The 16,980-nt window shown below is 41.6% G+C and overlaps 1 protein-coding gene across 1 annotated transcript in view; it reads right to left on the reverse strand.

Moving 5' to 3' along the window:
* LOC106607929 (potassium channel subfamily K member 2) overlaps positions 1 to 15,781 on the reverse strand; it is a 50,199-nt gene extending 34,418 nt beyond the window's left edge. The window contains exons 1-3 of the mRNA XM_014205409.3: positions 15,127 to 15,781; positions 10,294 to 10,613; positions 1,568 to 1,685 (exon numbers count right to left, since the gene is read on the reverse strand). Of these exons, the coding sequence (XP_014060884.1) occupies positions 1,568 to 1,685; positions 10,294 to 10,613; position 15,127 (439 nt within the window). The 5' untranslated portion in view covers positions 15,128 to 15,781. The remainder of the gene's footprint in view (positions 1 to 1,567; positions 1,686 to 10,293; positions 10,614 to 15,126) is intronic.
* Between the last annotated feature and the right edge of the window lie 1,199 nt (positions 15,782 to 16,980).

Consider the following 16,980-nt stretch of genomic DNA (forward strand, 5'->3'; position numbering starts at 1 on the left):
GGTTAGTGCATAATTTTAGCTGGTTTTCTGCTTTTGGTGACGCCTGTCCTTGCATTGAAAATGGCTGTGTGTAATTTTTTGTCTATGTACTCTCCTAACATAATCTAACTTTATGCTTTCGCCGTAAAGCCTTTTTGAAATCGGACAACGTGGTTGGATTAAGGAGATGTTTATCTTTCAAATGGTGTAAAATAGTTGATTGTTTGAGAAATTGAAATTATTAGATTTTTGCTATCTTGTCAAGCAATCCCGTTAACGGGATGAGAACGGGAAGGGGGTCCCCTAGAGGTTAAAGAAAAAAATAAGCAAACACGTTTGGTGTTCGCCAAAAGGCATGTGGGAGACTCCCCAAACATATGGAAGAAGGTACTCTGGTCAGATGAGACTCAAATTGAGCTTTTTGGCCATCAAGGAAAACGCTATGTCTGGCGCAAACCCAACACCTCTCATCACCTTGAGATACCATCCCCACAGGATGGATGCATGGTGGTGAAGCATGGTGGTGGCAGCGTCATGCTGTGGGGATGTTTTTCATTGGCAGGGACTGGGAAACTGGTCAGAATTGAAGGAATGATGGATGGCGCTAAATACAGGGAAATTCTTGACGGAAACCTGTTTCAGAGATTTGAGAGTGGGACGGATGTTCACCTTCCAGCAGGACAATGACCCTAAGCATACTGCTAAAGCAACACTCGAGTGGTTTAAGGGGAAACATTTAAATGTCTTGGAATGGCCTAGTCAAAGCCCAGACCTCAATCCAATTGAGAATCTGTGATATGACTTAAAGATTGCTGTACACCAGCGGAACCCATCCAACTTCAAGGAGCTGGAGCAGTTTTGCCTTGAAGAATGGGCAAAAATCCCACTGGCTAGACGTGCCAAGCTTATAGAGAAATACCCCAAGAGACTTGCAGCTGTAATAGCTCTACAAAGTATTAACTTTGGTGGGGTGAATAGTTATGCATGCTCAAGTTTTCTGTTTTTTTTTTGTCTTATTTCTTGTTTGTTCCACAATAAAAAAATATTTTGCATCTTCAAAGTGGTATACATGTTGTGTAAATCAAATGATACAAACCCCCCAAAAATACATTTTAATTCCAGGTTGTAAGGCAACAAAATAGGAAAAATGCCAAGGGGGGTGAATACTTTTGCAAGCCACTGTATACAGTAAATATATATATATCTAAAAAGTCAAATAATGGAATTAAGAAATATAGAAATAGTAAGACTAGCAATGTCGGAGTCCGGAGTATATATATATATATATATATATATATATATATATATATATACAGTGTATAACTGCACTGTTAGAGCTAGGAACAGAAACATTTCATTACACCCGCAATAACATCTGCTAAATATCTGTATGCAACCAATACAATTTTATTTTATTTGGATATTCTGATTGATTTATTATGAAAGTACCACTGCTTTAACAGCCTGGCTGAAAGTTACCAGGGGAAAAAATTATATAGCGTTGACACAGCATTGATAAAATATAAAATATAAGTCTGGCTGATGGTTGATTATGGATCAGAGAGTACTGATTATTGACCAAACTCACCAATAGTGGTGATGACAGTACCAGCGAAGAAAAAGGAGGAGCTTAGGTCCCACAGACTTGTCTGATTGGATGAGTTCGCTGACGGGTTGACGCCTGCTCTGATGGCAGAGATCACTTGCTGAGGAGACAGAGAACAGCGGTTTAGGGTTAAGGGTCACACACATACTTACACAAACACAAACATTAATATACACACTCCACTCAAGTAGGATAATACCTCCTAATGTGTGTGTCTGTGTCTGCGTGCATTCGTGCGTTTGTGTATGTGTACAGTAGAGCACATGTGTGTGCAGGATCTGGTGTGCACGTGTGTGCATGAGTCTGCTCTTATGGTAGATGCACCACATGCTGGGAAACAAGCCTTTTCACTCTGCATTCAATCACTACCAGAGCTGCCTCTTCCTGCACTCAGACTACGGCCCCGTGGCCGCTAGGGCCGCTAGGGGGGGGGTGGTGTGTGTGTGTGTGTGTGTGTGTGTGTGTGTGTGTGTGTGTGTGTGTGTGTGGTGTGTGTGTGTGTGTGTGTGTGCGTGTGTGTGTGTGTCTGTGTTAGCTGTGACTGGAAACTCCCAGTAGTCTTTGTGCGTGACTGTCCTGTCAGATCCCAGCCTGTTGCATAAGGAATAGAGCAGCAGAGTGTAAACTCACTCAGAACACTAGTCTTGTCTCAGGAGAGACAGAGAGGGAAGTCATCTGATGGAGACAGAACACAGACACACACACACACACACACACACACACACACACACACACACACACACACACACACACACACACACACACACACACACACACACACACACACAGAAACTTAGGGGATCTAAGGAGGATGTGCTGTCGGGCGATAAATTGTGGTCATGCATAGGTTCCCCTAAAATCAAAGCTTTCTCAAGCACACTCACATCTCCTTCAGACATCCATAGAGTTTCAGCCAGTGCCAGTGGAGTCAGAGCATGCTTCATCCGCTATAAACCCCCTAAAACAGCTCGAAATGTTAGATGGCGACAATACTCTGTAATCCTAACATATCTCATTAGTGGGTTCAGCCCTGCTCTAACAAACAGGTCTGGACATCCTGTGTGTGTCAAGGAGGGAAATAACACTGTAACAAACACAGAGGAAACCACAGGGATTAACGAACGCCCAGTCGTTGCTAATCCATGGGCATACATGTGTCCCAGAGCAAACATAGAAAGACAAGTGGAGTCTAAACACAGCTCTACTGCTTCCATACCAGTCCCTTTAACTTCTTATGGATGGTGGCAGTATTGAGTAGCTTGGATGACTGACGTGCCCAGAGTAAACGGCCTGCTACTCACGCAAAGAAACTAAGATATGCATATTATTAGTAGATTTGGATAGAAAACACTCTGAAGTTTCTAAAACTGTTTGAATGATGTCTGTGAGTATAACAGAACTCATATGGCAGGCAAAAACCTGAGAAAAAATCCAAACAGGAAGTGATTTGTAGTTTTTCAAGTGATTGCCTATCCAAACTACAGTGTCTGTGGGGTCATTTTGCACTTCCTAAGGCTTTCACTAGAACCTTGTTTGAGGCTTCTACTGTGAAGTAGGGATGAATAAGAGCTCATTGAGTGAGAGGACTGCCAGCAGGGCATGAGCCTCAGCCATGCTCGCTCACGTGAGAGGTAGCTCAGTTCCATTGCATTTCTGAAGACAAAGGATTTCTCCGGTTGAAACTTTATTGCGGATTTATGATAAAAACATCCTAAAGATTGATTCTATACATCGTTTGACATGTTTCTACGAACTGTAATGGAATTTTTTGAGTTTTCGTCTGACCTGCTCGTCGTGAATTTGGATTTGTGAACTGAAGGCGCGAAAAAAATGAGGTATTTGGACATAAAGGATGGACTTTATCGAACAAAACAAACATTTATTGTGGAACTGGGATTCCTGGGAGTGCATTCTGATGAAGATCATCAAAGGTAAGTTAATATTTATAATGCTATTTCTGACTATTGTTGACTCCAACATGGCGGATATATTGTATGGCATGTTTTTGTGTTTGAGCGCCGTACTCAGATTATTGCATGATGTGCTTTTTCGGTAAAGCTTTTTGGAAATCTGACACAGCGGTTGCATTAAGGAGAAGTTTATCTAAAGTTCCATGCATAACACTTGTATTTTCATCAACATTTATGATGAGTATTTCTGTAAATTGATGTGGCTCTCTGCAAAATCACCGGAGTTTTGGAGGCAAAATATTACTGAACATAACACGCCAATGTAAACTGCAATTTTTGGATATAAATATGAACTTGATCGAACAAAACATATACATGTATTGTGTAACATGAAGTCCTATGAGTGTCATCTGATGAAGATCATCAAAGGTTAGTGATTAATTTTATCTCTATTTCTGCTTTTTGTGACTCCTCTCTTTGGCTGGAAAATGGCTGTGTTTTTTTGTGTATAGGCGCTGACCTAACATAATCATACGGTTTGCTTTCGCCGTAAAGCCTTTTTGAAATCAGACACTGTGGCTGGATTAACAAGAAGTAAAGCTTTAAAATGGTGTATAATACTTGTATGTTTGAGGAATTTTAATTATGAGATTTTTGTTGTTTTGAATTTGGCGCCCTGCACTTTCACTGGCTGTTGTCATATCGATCCCGCTAACGGGATTCAAGCCATAAGAAGTTTTAACCAATTAATAACTTAAATAAACATAAATCTGAGCCTCTTGAGAGTTGGAGCCATAAATGCTGCTTTTGTTGGATTAAATGGATTTTGTCATTATGTGTCCTAGAGCGGGTATTCCCAAACTGGGGTACACGCAATGCCGTCGGGGGTACGGCAAATAAAAATGTGATTCACATTTTAAAAAATGTCCATTTATATTTTCCAACGGGGCTATACATTTGGGTGAGGTTCTCTTCTCCCCTGAGTAGCCTCGTTTCACTGCCAAAAATACAATTAAACCATCTAGTGTTCAGAGTAATAACAACACAATGTCAAATACAGGTAGCCTAGTCATACAATTAAAATCCAATCACATTAACCATTACTCTCTCATAGGAATTCCACTAACGGTCCGTAGGTAGCCAAATGTAGCTGCTGCTCATGTTGGTATATGTACTGATGGCGCAAAAGCCATGACAGGGAGACATAATGCAGTGGTAACGCACGTGCAGGCAGTTGCTCCCGACGCCACTTGGGGACACTGCAGCGTCTACCGAGAGACTCTTGCTGCCAAAGGAATGCCTGACCTCTTGAAAGACGTTTTGGACACTACAGTGAAAATGGTTAACTTTGTTAAAGCAATGATATGGGCAGCGACCATGTAATGATTTTACAACATACAGAAGCGCGCTGGTTATCAAGGGACAAAGTATTGACAGGGTTTTTTGAATTGAGAGACGAGCTTAAATTTTTTTCTACTGACCATAATTTTCACTTGTTTGACCACTTGCATGATGACGAGATTCTCACACGACTGGCCTATCTGGGTGATGTTTTTTTCTCGCCTGAATGATCTGAATCTAGGATTACAGAGACTCTCCACAACTATATTCAATTTTGAGGCTATGATTAAGGAGTTGGAGCTCTTCTCTGTCTGCATTAACAAGGACAACACAAAGGACTTTCCATCATTGTATGATTTTTTTGTGTGCAAATGAACTCAAGATTACGGACAATGTCAAATTTGATATAGCGAAGCGTTGGATGCGCAATTACACAGGTACTTTCCTGAAACGGATGACACAAACAACAGTCCACTTACCGATATCTGAACAAGAGAGCCTCATCAAAATTGCAACAAGCGGTTCTATGAAAATGTAATTTAATCAGAAGCCACTACCAGATTTCTGTATTGGGCTGCGCTCAGAGTATCCTACCTTGGCAAATCTCACTGTTAAGACACTGATGCCCTTTGCGACCACGTACCTGTAAGAGTGGATCCTGGGCACTCACTAGTATGAAAACTAAATACAGGCACAGACTGTGTGTGGAAAATGATTTAAGACTGAGACTCTCTCCAATACAACCCAACATTGCAGAGTTATATGCAACCTTTCAAGCACACCCTTCTCATTAACCTGTGGTGAGTAATTCACCATTTTCGATGAACAAATAAGGTTTTATATGTAAGATGGTTAAATAAAGAGCAAAATTATTGATTATTATTATATTATTATTTGTGCCCTGGTCCTATGAGAGCTCTTTGTCACTTCCCACAAGCTGGGTTGTGACAAAAACTCACACTCATTCTTATGTTTAATAAATGTATTGTATAGAGTGTGTGGTAGGCTTACAATGATGGCAAAAAACAACATTTGAGAGTGCGCTGACCCTGGTGCTAGAGGGGGTACGCAGCTGGAGGTTGAATGTTTGAAGGGGTACGGGACTATAAAAAGTTTGGGAACCACTGTCTTAGAGTAATGGGACAAGGGCATGATCTTAATAGATTGAGATCCAGCCTCAGTCCCTGAGGGCCCATAAACTCCACCTAAGAAGATCTTAGTCCGATACATAGTATACAGTACATAGCTAGAGTACAGTATAGCCTTATGATAATATAATATAAAAAATTGCTGAAAGAGTGTCAGATTTAAAAAAGTACTTGAAATATGCTATCTGCCTAAAACCCCTTGCAGATATTACAAGGCTATGAAGGTTTCCGATAACATTGTGGAGAGCAGATGTGGGCTGCGGTCTGCGTGCTGCTGGTGGGAGTAAAACAGAACTAAGGCACTGTCTTGCAGAAAGAGTCATAGCAGACAGACAAAAGAAAGAAAAAGGAGACAATTTGGTGAGCTGGTGGAAATCATTAGGACTTCAGATGAAATGTTTGATCTGATTTAAGTCCTTCACAGGCACATTGGGAGTTTTTTTTTCATCTCCCACATTCTATGATTGCCTGCTTGGAATCATATCACATTCATCTCAAACCTGATCTTATCTGAGATGTGCACTTGAATAAATAAATTAAGGTGACATAACTGCAAAGCAGGCAGGAAGCATGCAGCTAGCCCAGGGACTCTGTGTTACTATTATGTACTGTAGCATTAAAGCCACACACCCCAGCATAGGAAACAGCACAGAGCACTGTCCATGGTCCTGATCCTGCACAATCAGCACCTACACAGGCTAGGCTGCATGCTAGGCTACACACCACACACAAACTCTTTGTAACAGGAGTTTAACCCAATGAGTCTCACTGACTTCTAACCCATTTTAAACATTGTGTGTTTGAGCGACAGACTTATGGGCTGTACCATTGGATTTGTATATTCCTTCTGCATCCATATATATCAGATATTAGTCTGTGTAAGTAATGGGGGCTGAGCTACAGTGGTGTTTGTGAGACAAGGGCAGATCCGGAAAGGGCTCACAAGCTACACAAGAGGTGTTAGAAGCTAAGGGGTTCTTCTACATAGAAGATCATAGGAAATCCCAGGACATAGTATCTATAATATTGTAATAAGCTCACATAGTTGCTGTCTCAAACTCCACACAGTTGTCACTGACTAGCTGGATATTAATTTCCTGGTGAGAAAACAATTTCTGCACTTACAGTAGTCACATAAATTAATAAATACATTTTACAATAAATCTCATGAATGCTATTCATGTAAAATTGTTTTGTGTTCTACTTGTAGCCCTGGTTGTCCTGAAAATAAAATGGTAAAACACTTCATTGTGAGGCTAAATATAAGGACTGGACATGCAGATAAATGAAAATCTGATATTTGCTGGGGTCACGGGTGTCTGGACTGAGGTCGTTCCACGAAATGTGTTCCTTTTGCATCCCTTTCATATTTTAAAGTGGAACTGACAGCGTTTTAGCAACATGAAATCTTATTAAAATCTGTTCATATACATCCCCAGGAAGAATATGACACTTTAGTTGTATTTGACATTTTCTGACAAGCGCGCACATAGATGTGGTGATTTTCACGTTTTCATAAAATCTAAGAATGTTTGGTGAATTACGTATACTAAGGCATTTGTGAAAATTCTACAGCAACATATAGTGGGAAATCGGACGTGAGTTTGGACAATTAACAGACACTGCAGTAAATAAAACCTAATAAAAACATCTGTCTTGTCCTGGACCGAATTCTACGCAGACCGGTGCGCCATAGCCAATCAGAGCTACAATAGGCCTTTATGCAGACAAGCCATTTGCCATCATTCACCTTGAACTGGACTGTGTGTTTACAGGCAGTAGTAACAGCGTGACTTTAGACCATTAGAACACATTCGCCAAACGTCACAAAATACACCTGGATGGAATTCTGCAAATATGTAAATACCACGGGAGTCCTCTTACATTTGGGAACTTTACAGTCCTATTGATCAAACAACCATGAAATGGTAGGTTTATCTCTTATGCACATCAACAACAACAAGAGCAACAACTAGCCAGAGCAAGATGAGCTAAAATCTAATGAAGGAACATTAGATAAGCCCTCTCAAACTTTTTCAGCTTGGTGGCAGTCAAAATTGCACTGATAAACAACGGGGAATTGTAGCGTACTCGTCCTTCTGCAGCTTGCAGCCAATGCATGCTTGTTCCAACCAAGCACCCAAGCTAACTGGCTAAAGTTGACTAGCTTGCTTATTACTATAGTATTTTTTTTTATTAACCTTTTGATATGGAAAAACTTGTTTTTTAGTTCAACATGTGCTATTTACGACAGAATGTTAAAATTAGGTGAAATCAGAAGTTTTTTTTCACCAAGTTACGCATCTCTAAAGGCACCGAACTGGTGGAACAACCCAGCTACTACTACCCCAGTGACTTTCAGTAGAGTAGCAACTGGGTTGGTGCAAAGTCAAGGCGCTGTCCACTTCAATTCATCACTGTGAATGAAGGGGAGACAAAATGTTCAATTCAATTCTGGCTAACAAAACCTGTTACTGTTGAATGTGATTAGAGCGGTGTTATAGTGTGAGCTTAAACGAGCTGAGATGGCATATTAATGCAGGGAGGGAGGGCGGGGTTGTGGCATGGTTGGTGTAGTGGAGGAGCGGGAGCATGTGACAGGTGGGAGATAAGGGAGGATGGTGCTGTGACTACGGTGGGTAGACGTTATCTACACATTTAGAAAAAAAGAGTTCTTTGGTTGTCCCCATAGGAGAACCCTTTTTGGTTCAAGTAAGAACCTTTTTTTGTTCCAGGTAGAACTCTTCTGGATTCCATTTAGCATAGCATCCACTCTGATATGCCTGCAGGCTCCATCTCTCTGGATGTCTGTCTCCTCTCTGTCTCCCAGCAAAGGCATGCAGAGATATTAATGCAGTGTTTTAGCATTCACTTCCAGTTGTTCTCACTCTGACCCTGTGGAATCATACAATGGGGGTAAGAAGAGGCCCACAATGGAATGCTTTTCTGTTGGCATTAACAAATGTGTCTTCCTCCTCGTCGCCGCTATGCTGGAATCCCCCCTCGGCCGGGCTTTCAATAACACACACGCTTTTAATTACTCCCTTCGAGGGAATGTCTCTGTTCATTCATCTAGCGAGGTGGAGAGCCAGGGGCTCTGGAACACTGAGAGCTTGGGAAAAGGTGTGAGTGTGAGTGAGAGTGAGAGTGAGAGTGAGAGACAGAGACAGAGAGTGAGAGAGAGAGAGACAGAGAGTCACGATGTGTGCATGAAAGCAGTGCATATTAAAGAGAGGTGTGTGAAAGTGGAGGGACTATGTGTGTGTGATAGAAAAGAGTGTTTGTGTATTAATCAATCATCCGAGTAGCCAGGTAGTGCCTAGCACTAACCCCACTGAAGGCCCTACTGGAGTGGTGCAACAGCTGACTAATGGCTACTAATGGAAGGAGCCACCATCGCTGCGGAGTTTCCCCACTTAGGGAGGCTTAGCGAGAGCTAAGTCATGTTCCTTACCTCCTACTCTCCTCATAAAACCATCCTGATCTCGCAAGGTTACATTCTGTTTAGCGAAACAGAATGAAAGCTTGCGAGATCAGGATGGTTCGTACGAGGCTAACTCCCCACCCCCATTCAAGCCTCAAACAGTTTGGCTTCAATAAAGTTCAGTTGAAAGTTATTTTGGTGTCACAAGCCCCCAGCTGTTGTGTTCAGTGTGCTTTAATGCTCCGATCTACAAAACAAAATCTAGCAGGAAACATAGCACAGGCTCAAATATTAATGGCATTATTACTCTACTCAAACGTTAGCAGGTGTTCACATCAGCAAAGTGTCTATTACCCCAGAGTGATAAGCCATGGTAGCCAGCCAGGTGGGTGCCACGGCATTGGTAGTGGGAGATTTTGTCAATGATCTCTATTATGGATAGACACTAGCAAGTGATCACTTCGGCTAGGGTGTTCCTCTAAAAGGGTAAGGCTTTTCCCTCAATCACACTCAATCACACTCCAGGAAAAAAAGGAACATACATTGAAACCATTATCATTCATTACTGTATGTAAACACTATTTTATTTTTATTTAACTAGGCCAGTCAGTTAAGAACAAATTCTTATTTTCAGTGACAGCCTAGGAACAGTGGGTTAACTGCCTTGTTCAGGGGCAGAATGAGAGAATTGTACCTTGTCAGCTCAGGGATTTGAACTTGCAACCTTTTGGTTACTAGTCCAACACTCTAACCACTAGGCTACGCTGCCGCCCCACTAGCACATCAGCTAGGGGCATTTTCCCCAGGAAATATTCCAGTGTTTTTCCTACTATTACTTTAGTCTACACAGTAGCTTTGTGGACAGGATGTAGAGTCTGGACCCACCTTGACGAGGTCCTCCAGTTCGGAGGAGTTGACACAGGCGTGCAGCGACAGGAAGTCCAGTTTCTCGGCCAGGATGGCCAGCTTCTGTTGGCTCTCGTGAGGCTGCTCCAGCGCCCGGAACACCAGGGCTCCCACAATGAGGTAGAGCACCACCAGGAAGAAGATGACTGATACCGTCTTCCACCTCATGACGGTGAAGCGCGTGGTGTCGTACTCGTCCTCGGGGGAGTTCAGGACCACCGGCTTGGCAGCCGAGAAGGAGAGGCGGGGCTTGGAGTTGTGAGCGGCAGACTTTGGGTCAAGGAGATCAGGTGGGGCCACTGTAAGAGCGGAATCGTTACCATTGGCTGTTAACTGGGATGTCAATAATCATTGGTCATTGATCAATTTGTTGTGGCCTCTCTTGTAAACCCATCTCTCTAACGAAAAGGTTTACTTCATTTAACTGATAAACTGGTAAATGAAAGTTCTGTCACGCCCTGATCTGTTTCACCTGTCCTTGTGCTTGTCTCCACCCCCTCCAGGTGTCGCCCATCTTCCCCACTTATCCTCTATGGATTTATACCTGTGTTTTCTGTCTGTCTGTGCCAGTTTGTCTTGTTTGTCAAGCTTACCAGCGTTTGTCCTGTCAGCCCCTGTCTTTTCCCAGCCTCTCTTTTTCTCGTCCTCCTGGTTTTTGACCCTTGCCTGTCCTGACCCTGTACCTGCCCGCCTGACCACTCTGCCTGTCCCTGACCCTGCCTGCCGTCCTGTATCTTTGCTCCTACTCTGGATTATCAACGCCTGCCTGCCTTGACCTGTCGTTTCCCTGCCCCTGATGTTACAATAAACACTGTTACTTCACACAGTCTGCACTTGGGTCTTACCTTGATACCTGATAAGTTCAATATTTTGTGTTAAGCCTTAGCTAAAGATGCAACAACAGCATTATTACATTATGGTGATGGACCTGATCATAAAATAAAAGTGATCAGGTAGGCTACTTAAACCATATTTGAAATTGCAAATTATAATCATCTATGACCTTAGCAGTACTCAGACATGAATGCAGGTGCAGGAGGACATCTCACAAGACAGGTGACGTGAATCACGTAAATTCTGGTTGAGGGACGACTGCTTGTTGTTCGATGTTCACGACCTTGATAAAAAAAATATTTTATGCCCTCCGTTTTTATTTTCTCTCAATTGTTTTAACAATCCTATTATCAAAGTCCGGTTACACACTAGTTTAATTATTGCACTGTCTTACATCAGTTTTTAGAACTTGTAGCTTTTTAGGCTTGGTTACACTCTTTCCTGCATCCTGATCTACTAGACTACCTGTGAGTTGCACCTTAGAACATTTGACCTGTCAACGAAGATAATCCCATTTGTGTTATCGATATCCAGGTAGTACATCAATTGGTATAGCTGCTTTTCGCAACGCTAGTATTTACACACTAGTGTTGCTGGAAATTAGCTTGCAAAAAAAGTAATAGTCTGCTCTGTGGATTGTCTGAAGGTTTGGTCCTTATGCAGGGGGGAATTAGAGAAGAAAAAAACCATCTAATGGAACGTATAATTAAATAAAATGTACAAACTTGTTTGTTGTAGACCCATGCTGTTCCTCAGTGAGGCTAGTTCCTCTCTGCTTACCTCATATCAAAATAAAAGTCCCACACAAGTTCTTGCTTTTTTGTGCAGGTATGGTACACATGCAGGAATTGTATTTTGACATTAGCTAAGCAGAGAGGAAGTGGGTCTACAACAGACCCATGTTTGGAAAGTCTATTTAATAGAGCTCGCCAGCTTGTAATCCTCATACCCAAAAATGAATGGGGAAAGAATAAGGTTTTGGGATAAACGCCGAAAATAAGGTCTGTGTGTTTTTCAACTTTTACCCTTTTTCTCCCCAATTTCGTGATATCCAATTGGTAGTTACAGTATTATCCCATTGCTGCAACTCCCCTACAGACTTGGGAGAAGCAAAGGTCGAGAGCCATGCGTCCTCCGAAACACGACCCTGCCAAGCCGCACTGCTTCTTGACACACAGCCGCACCAACGTGTCAAAGGAAACACCATCCAGCTGGCGACTGGAGTCAGCTTGCAGGTGCCCTGTCCGCCAAACCCTTCCCCCGGTCACGGCCGGCTGTGACACAGCCTGGGATCGAATCCGGGTCTGTAGTGATGCCTCAAACACTGCAATGCAGTGCCTTAGACTGCTGTGCTACTCTGGAGGCCTGTGCACTTTTTTTATTACATAAATACGAACAAAATTCACAAAACGTGACGTTAGCTGATGAAGATTATCTCATAGAACAAAACATAGAAGATCTCCTAAGCCTATGTTTACCACAGACCTTATTTTCGGTAGACTCAGCGATATGACATAGATGCAGAAAGTACACAACATAGTGGGTACATTTCTGCAGCAATTAAGAGCGTTGAAGCGCGAGGCTCAACTTCTCCAACGTTTTGGTGCCCTGACTACACTGTGAACAGGGTGAAGCAAACCTGTGCCCATGCGCAGATACTGTGTGTGACTGTGTGAGAGTGAAGTCTTGCATCCCATGGTGCTACTCATGGTAACGTCATTTCACTGAGTCTACCTTTAACTTCTAGCTGACTATCTTGTTTTTGCAAGCTAATTCCTAGCAATGCTAGTGTGTAAATATAAGTGTTGCTACAACTGGTAAGGATTGTTGGTTCATAAAACTTCTTCAGGATTGGTGGGTCCCCTGCGGGATGGTTGAGCTAACGTAGGCTAATGTGATTAGCATGAGGTTGTACGTAACAAGAACGTTTCCCAGGACATAGACATACCTGATATTGGCCGAAAGCTTAAATTCTTGTTAATCTAACTGCACTGTCCAATTTACAGTAGCTATTACAGTGAACGAATACCATGCTATTGTTTGAGGAGAGTGCACAGTTTTGAACATGAAAAGTTATTAATAAACAAATTAGGCACATTTGGGCAGTCTTGATACAAAAGTTTGAACAGAAATGCAATGGTTCATTGGATCACACAAAAACTTTGCACATACACTGCTGCCATCTAGTGACAATATCTAAATTGCACCTGGGCTGGAATAATACATTATGGCCTTTCTCTTGCATTTCAAAGATGATGGTACAAAAGAAACTGGTTGGTTTTTTCTTTGTATTATCTTTTACCAGATCTAATGTGTTACATTCTCCTACATTCCTTTCACATTTCCACAAACTTCAGTGTTTCCTTTCAAATGGTACCACGAAAATGCCTATGCTTGCTTCATGGCTTGAGCTACAGGCAGTTAGATTTGGGTATGTCATTTTAGGCGAAAATTGAAAAAAAGGGGCCGATCCTTAATGACAAACAAATCAATGTTCTAATGGCATTGCTTTGCTATCTAATGACATTGGTTTGCTAGGAGTACATTTTACATTAAATGTTTTGTCATTTAGCAGACGCTTTTATCCAGAGTGTCTTACAATTAGTATAATTTCCAGGTTATTTACATCTATGCCATTCCCCATACCTGAAAGTGTCAATCCTTAATCAAAACATTAACATTCACACCCCGGCACAGTTAGTAAAAAGCTGAGGGATGGGGCTGGAGAAATGCAACCACTCTCAAATCTATAGACTATGCTATGGATATAAGGGTTGACCATCCATTATATCAAAATTATAGTTTTAACTATGTTTTTAGGCCATACAGTGGTTGTTTGGATTTAGATTGTTTTCAAACATTTGAGTAAAACAAGGATAGGCATATATTTTGGGTTCTGACGGGTATGACAGTTGGACTAGGCTGATGAGGCATGTATACCTTATATTCTTCAAGACTCAATGAGTATATAATTCATTTATAAGTCCAAAAATGGTTGTAGCAACTAAAGATTGCCCCAATGGAACAATTTACATAAACAAATGCATTTACCATATTATAAAATGTATCAGAAGGTCATTACCAAAGATAAACTTGCTCTATTTCTGAAGAAGAAGGAGTATCTCTCTGTAATTCGTGACAGAAAAGAACCTAGGCCCACTGTGTTGTCAAAAAAATATAACATTAGAAAGAAAAGAAAAGCAAAGATTGAAACAAGGGCATCATCTCTATTGTGCATCAAATGTGGTTTCGCCATTATTAACAAATACGCCCATGCATTTTTAATCTCTTGTTAAATTAAACATCCTCAATTTCACACAAGGCAGACAAACCAATAACAAGCGTTACGAGTCTGTATTAATACATAATGACAAGGTTTTTCAAAAGAACAAGGAAAACGTCTCTTGGCGATTGTAGCCTATTCTGTAGGGTATTATCTCGTGAATAAGATAAATTGTCGACTTGTCATAATTGTGTCCCACTCATGCATATGGTAGCTTGATTCGTTTAAGATTTTAGAAAAGCACCCAATGACGTCCGTTGTCCACAACTAACTATCCACCTGATGTTTTGAGTTTGAGTCGTTTTTAATCGGTCAACTGTCTCTATTGCATACAGTTAAAATCGAATAGGGCCATTGAATAGAATAATAGGCTACGCATCGAATAACCCAGATTTTCTTACTGTCAAATAATTGTCTGTCAAAACAAAACTACACAATAGAACAACACCAAACACTGGACACGCGAAAGGACACCACCAATTGTTTCACTGTACCTGGGCATGGTCTTTTCCTCCAAAGCAACGGTTTTCTGAATAATATTTAACGATCTGAGAAAGGCACGGTAGACTGGCCAGCTGGTGGGAGTGAGTCACGCAACATGCGATTTGAATATCAGCCCACGGTAGGCTACAGTTGTCTAGCCTAGGCTACTTATCATGCGTCTGAATTTGAAAATGAGTGGGTATCGCACTTACTTCTTCTCTACCAAATGCCCTTTTCTTGCTGTTCCTCATCGGCAGAGCTTTCCAAATGTAGGCCTAAATATCTTACTGTTTTAAATTATCCTCTTTCCCTGTTGAGAGCTTGGTGTATCAAGGGTCGCAATTCTCCACATGGTTTTGGGGAGGCGTACTTCCCACATAAAAGTCTTCTTACTCTCTCCTCTCGTCTTGGTCCAGTTTATATTCTCCCAATTAAATATTTGTCAGTACGCCGCGTTACCATTTAATGGCGCGCGAAGATGGAGCGTGAAACCATAGCGGGAGATCGGAAAGGAACACATGGTTCCAAGAAATCCGTCCAGTTCTTTCCAGACATTGTGCCCCGGGAAGAACGCATATGTCCCTTTCAGATTATGTGCTTCCACTGGCGAGCGGCTGCGTGGCAAATGCACTGGATGTGCCAAAGTGAACTAACTCGCGTGGGGTTATAATAAGGACAGACGCTCACAATTCTAGCGTGCTGGAGTTCGAATCCACGTGAGAACGCACAGACTCAAAGACAGGTTCTTTATCTGAAAAATGTATAGTATGACAGTTATTTTGTGTTCTTCATCCCTTTGAAGAGCAGAATTGCGTCCTCATACTGGTCTTTCTGCCTTGCCTGTATCCTTCTCTGTGGCGTCTACTGTGTCCATCAAAGGCACAAAATACTACAGTATCAGTTAGGGTGTGCTGTGTTGCTCCCTCCTCCTTCAGTAATGCTGGGTAAAAGGTCACATTACTTATTCAACATTGGTTTCTATCTATTCATTGCATGTTCTATGTTATGCAGGGCTAATGTAGGCCAAAGTACATGACTTAATCAGAGGTTCCCACCCTAACATTTCATTTTGACATTCTGTCATATATGTATTTTCTGTTTATGTCTATGGCCAGCTGGTCTTAATGGTTAGTGATGGAGTAAGACAGGTTCACATCTGGGAGGATGTGTGTGTTTCTTAATCATTCTGCACATAACTCAGCTTCACTAACTTCACACACTTTATCTCTCACGGTCTCTAAGAGCCTGCACAGGCATACCTGTCAAAATGTTTTGTTTTGGCATTGTGCTTAAAAAAGAGTCACAGTTATGGTGTTGTCCCCCCAGATATGGTTCTTGGCTTTCTTTCTGGTCTATTTGAAAAACCCTGACTTAGCAAGTATTATCTTGTAGTCTATATCAGGTGCATAGGCCTAATCTTGTATGATCTGTTTGGGAAAAATTCACAGATATTGTCTCTGGTTCAATTCAGAAGGACTTATTGAAAATCTCATTTGTGCTTAAACTGACAAAATATATAATTGCCCGCTGTCCCCTTCTCCTCAAGAGAAATCCAATAATCAATGCTCTGTGTGACTTGAGCCCTCCTCTCACTCTTCTCCCTTCCCCCTCTATCTTTCTCTCACTCCACATCCTCAAAGCTGACTTGTTTTATTTTTCACCGTACGCAAGGCTTCAAATCGGTCCTTTTCCCCACATATATTCATTAGTCTGCAGGTGTGAATGTTTATGCATTAGTGTTTAGTGAAACCAAATTACTATTTTTCAACATATAATTACCATATTTCCATACTATGATTTTGGACCGTGGGTAGTTGATGTGACCCACGTTCAGGTGTACCAATGCTGGCTACACTCACTAGTCATGTAGGGAGTCTGTGGCCCAATCTAATATGTTCAGATGCACCCGTGCTGCACTACATTTGAAGTATGGATAGCACTCACTCATGAATCAATACTTCTTCTTAACTAAAGGTACTTGGGTTTTAAGTGATCACTGACAATCTCTATCAGAGCTTGGTTTGTGTCTCAATGGATTTTAGAAGCTACAGTATATCTCTCCTTGT

The sequence above is a fragment of the Salmo salar genome, chromosome 06, assembly GCF_965601325.2.
Source record: "Salmo salar chromosome 06, fSalSal1, whole genome shotgun sequence".
Taxonomy (NCBI): domain Eukaryota; kingdom Metazoa; phylum Chordata; class Actinopteri; order Salmoniformes; family Salmonidae; genus Salmo; species Salmo salar.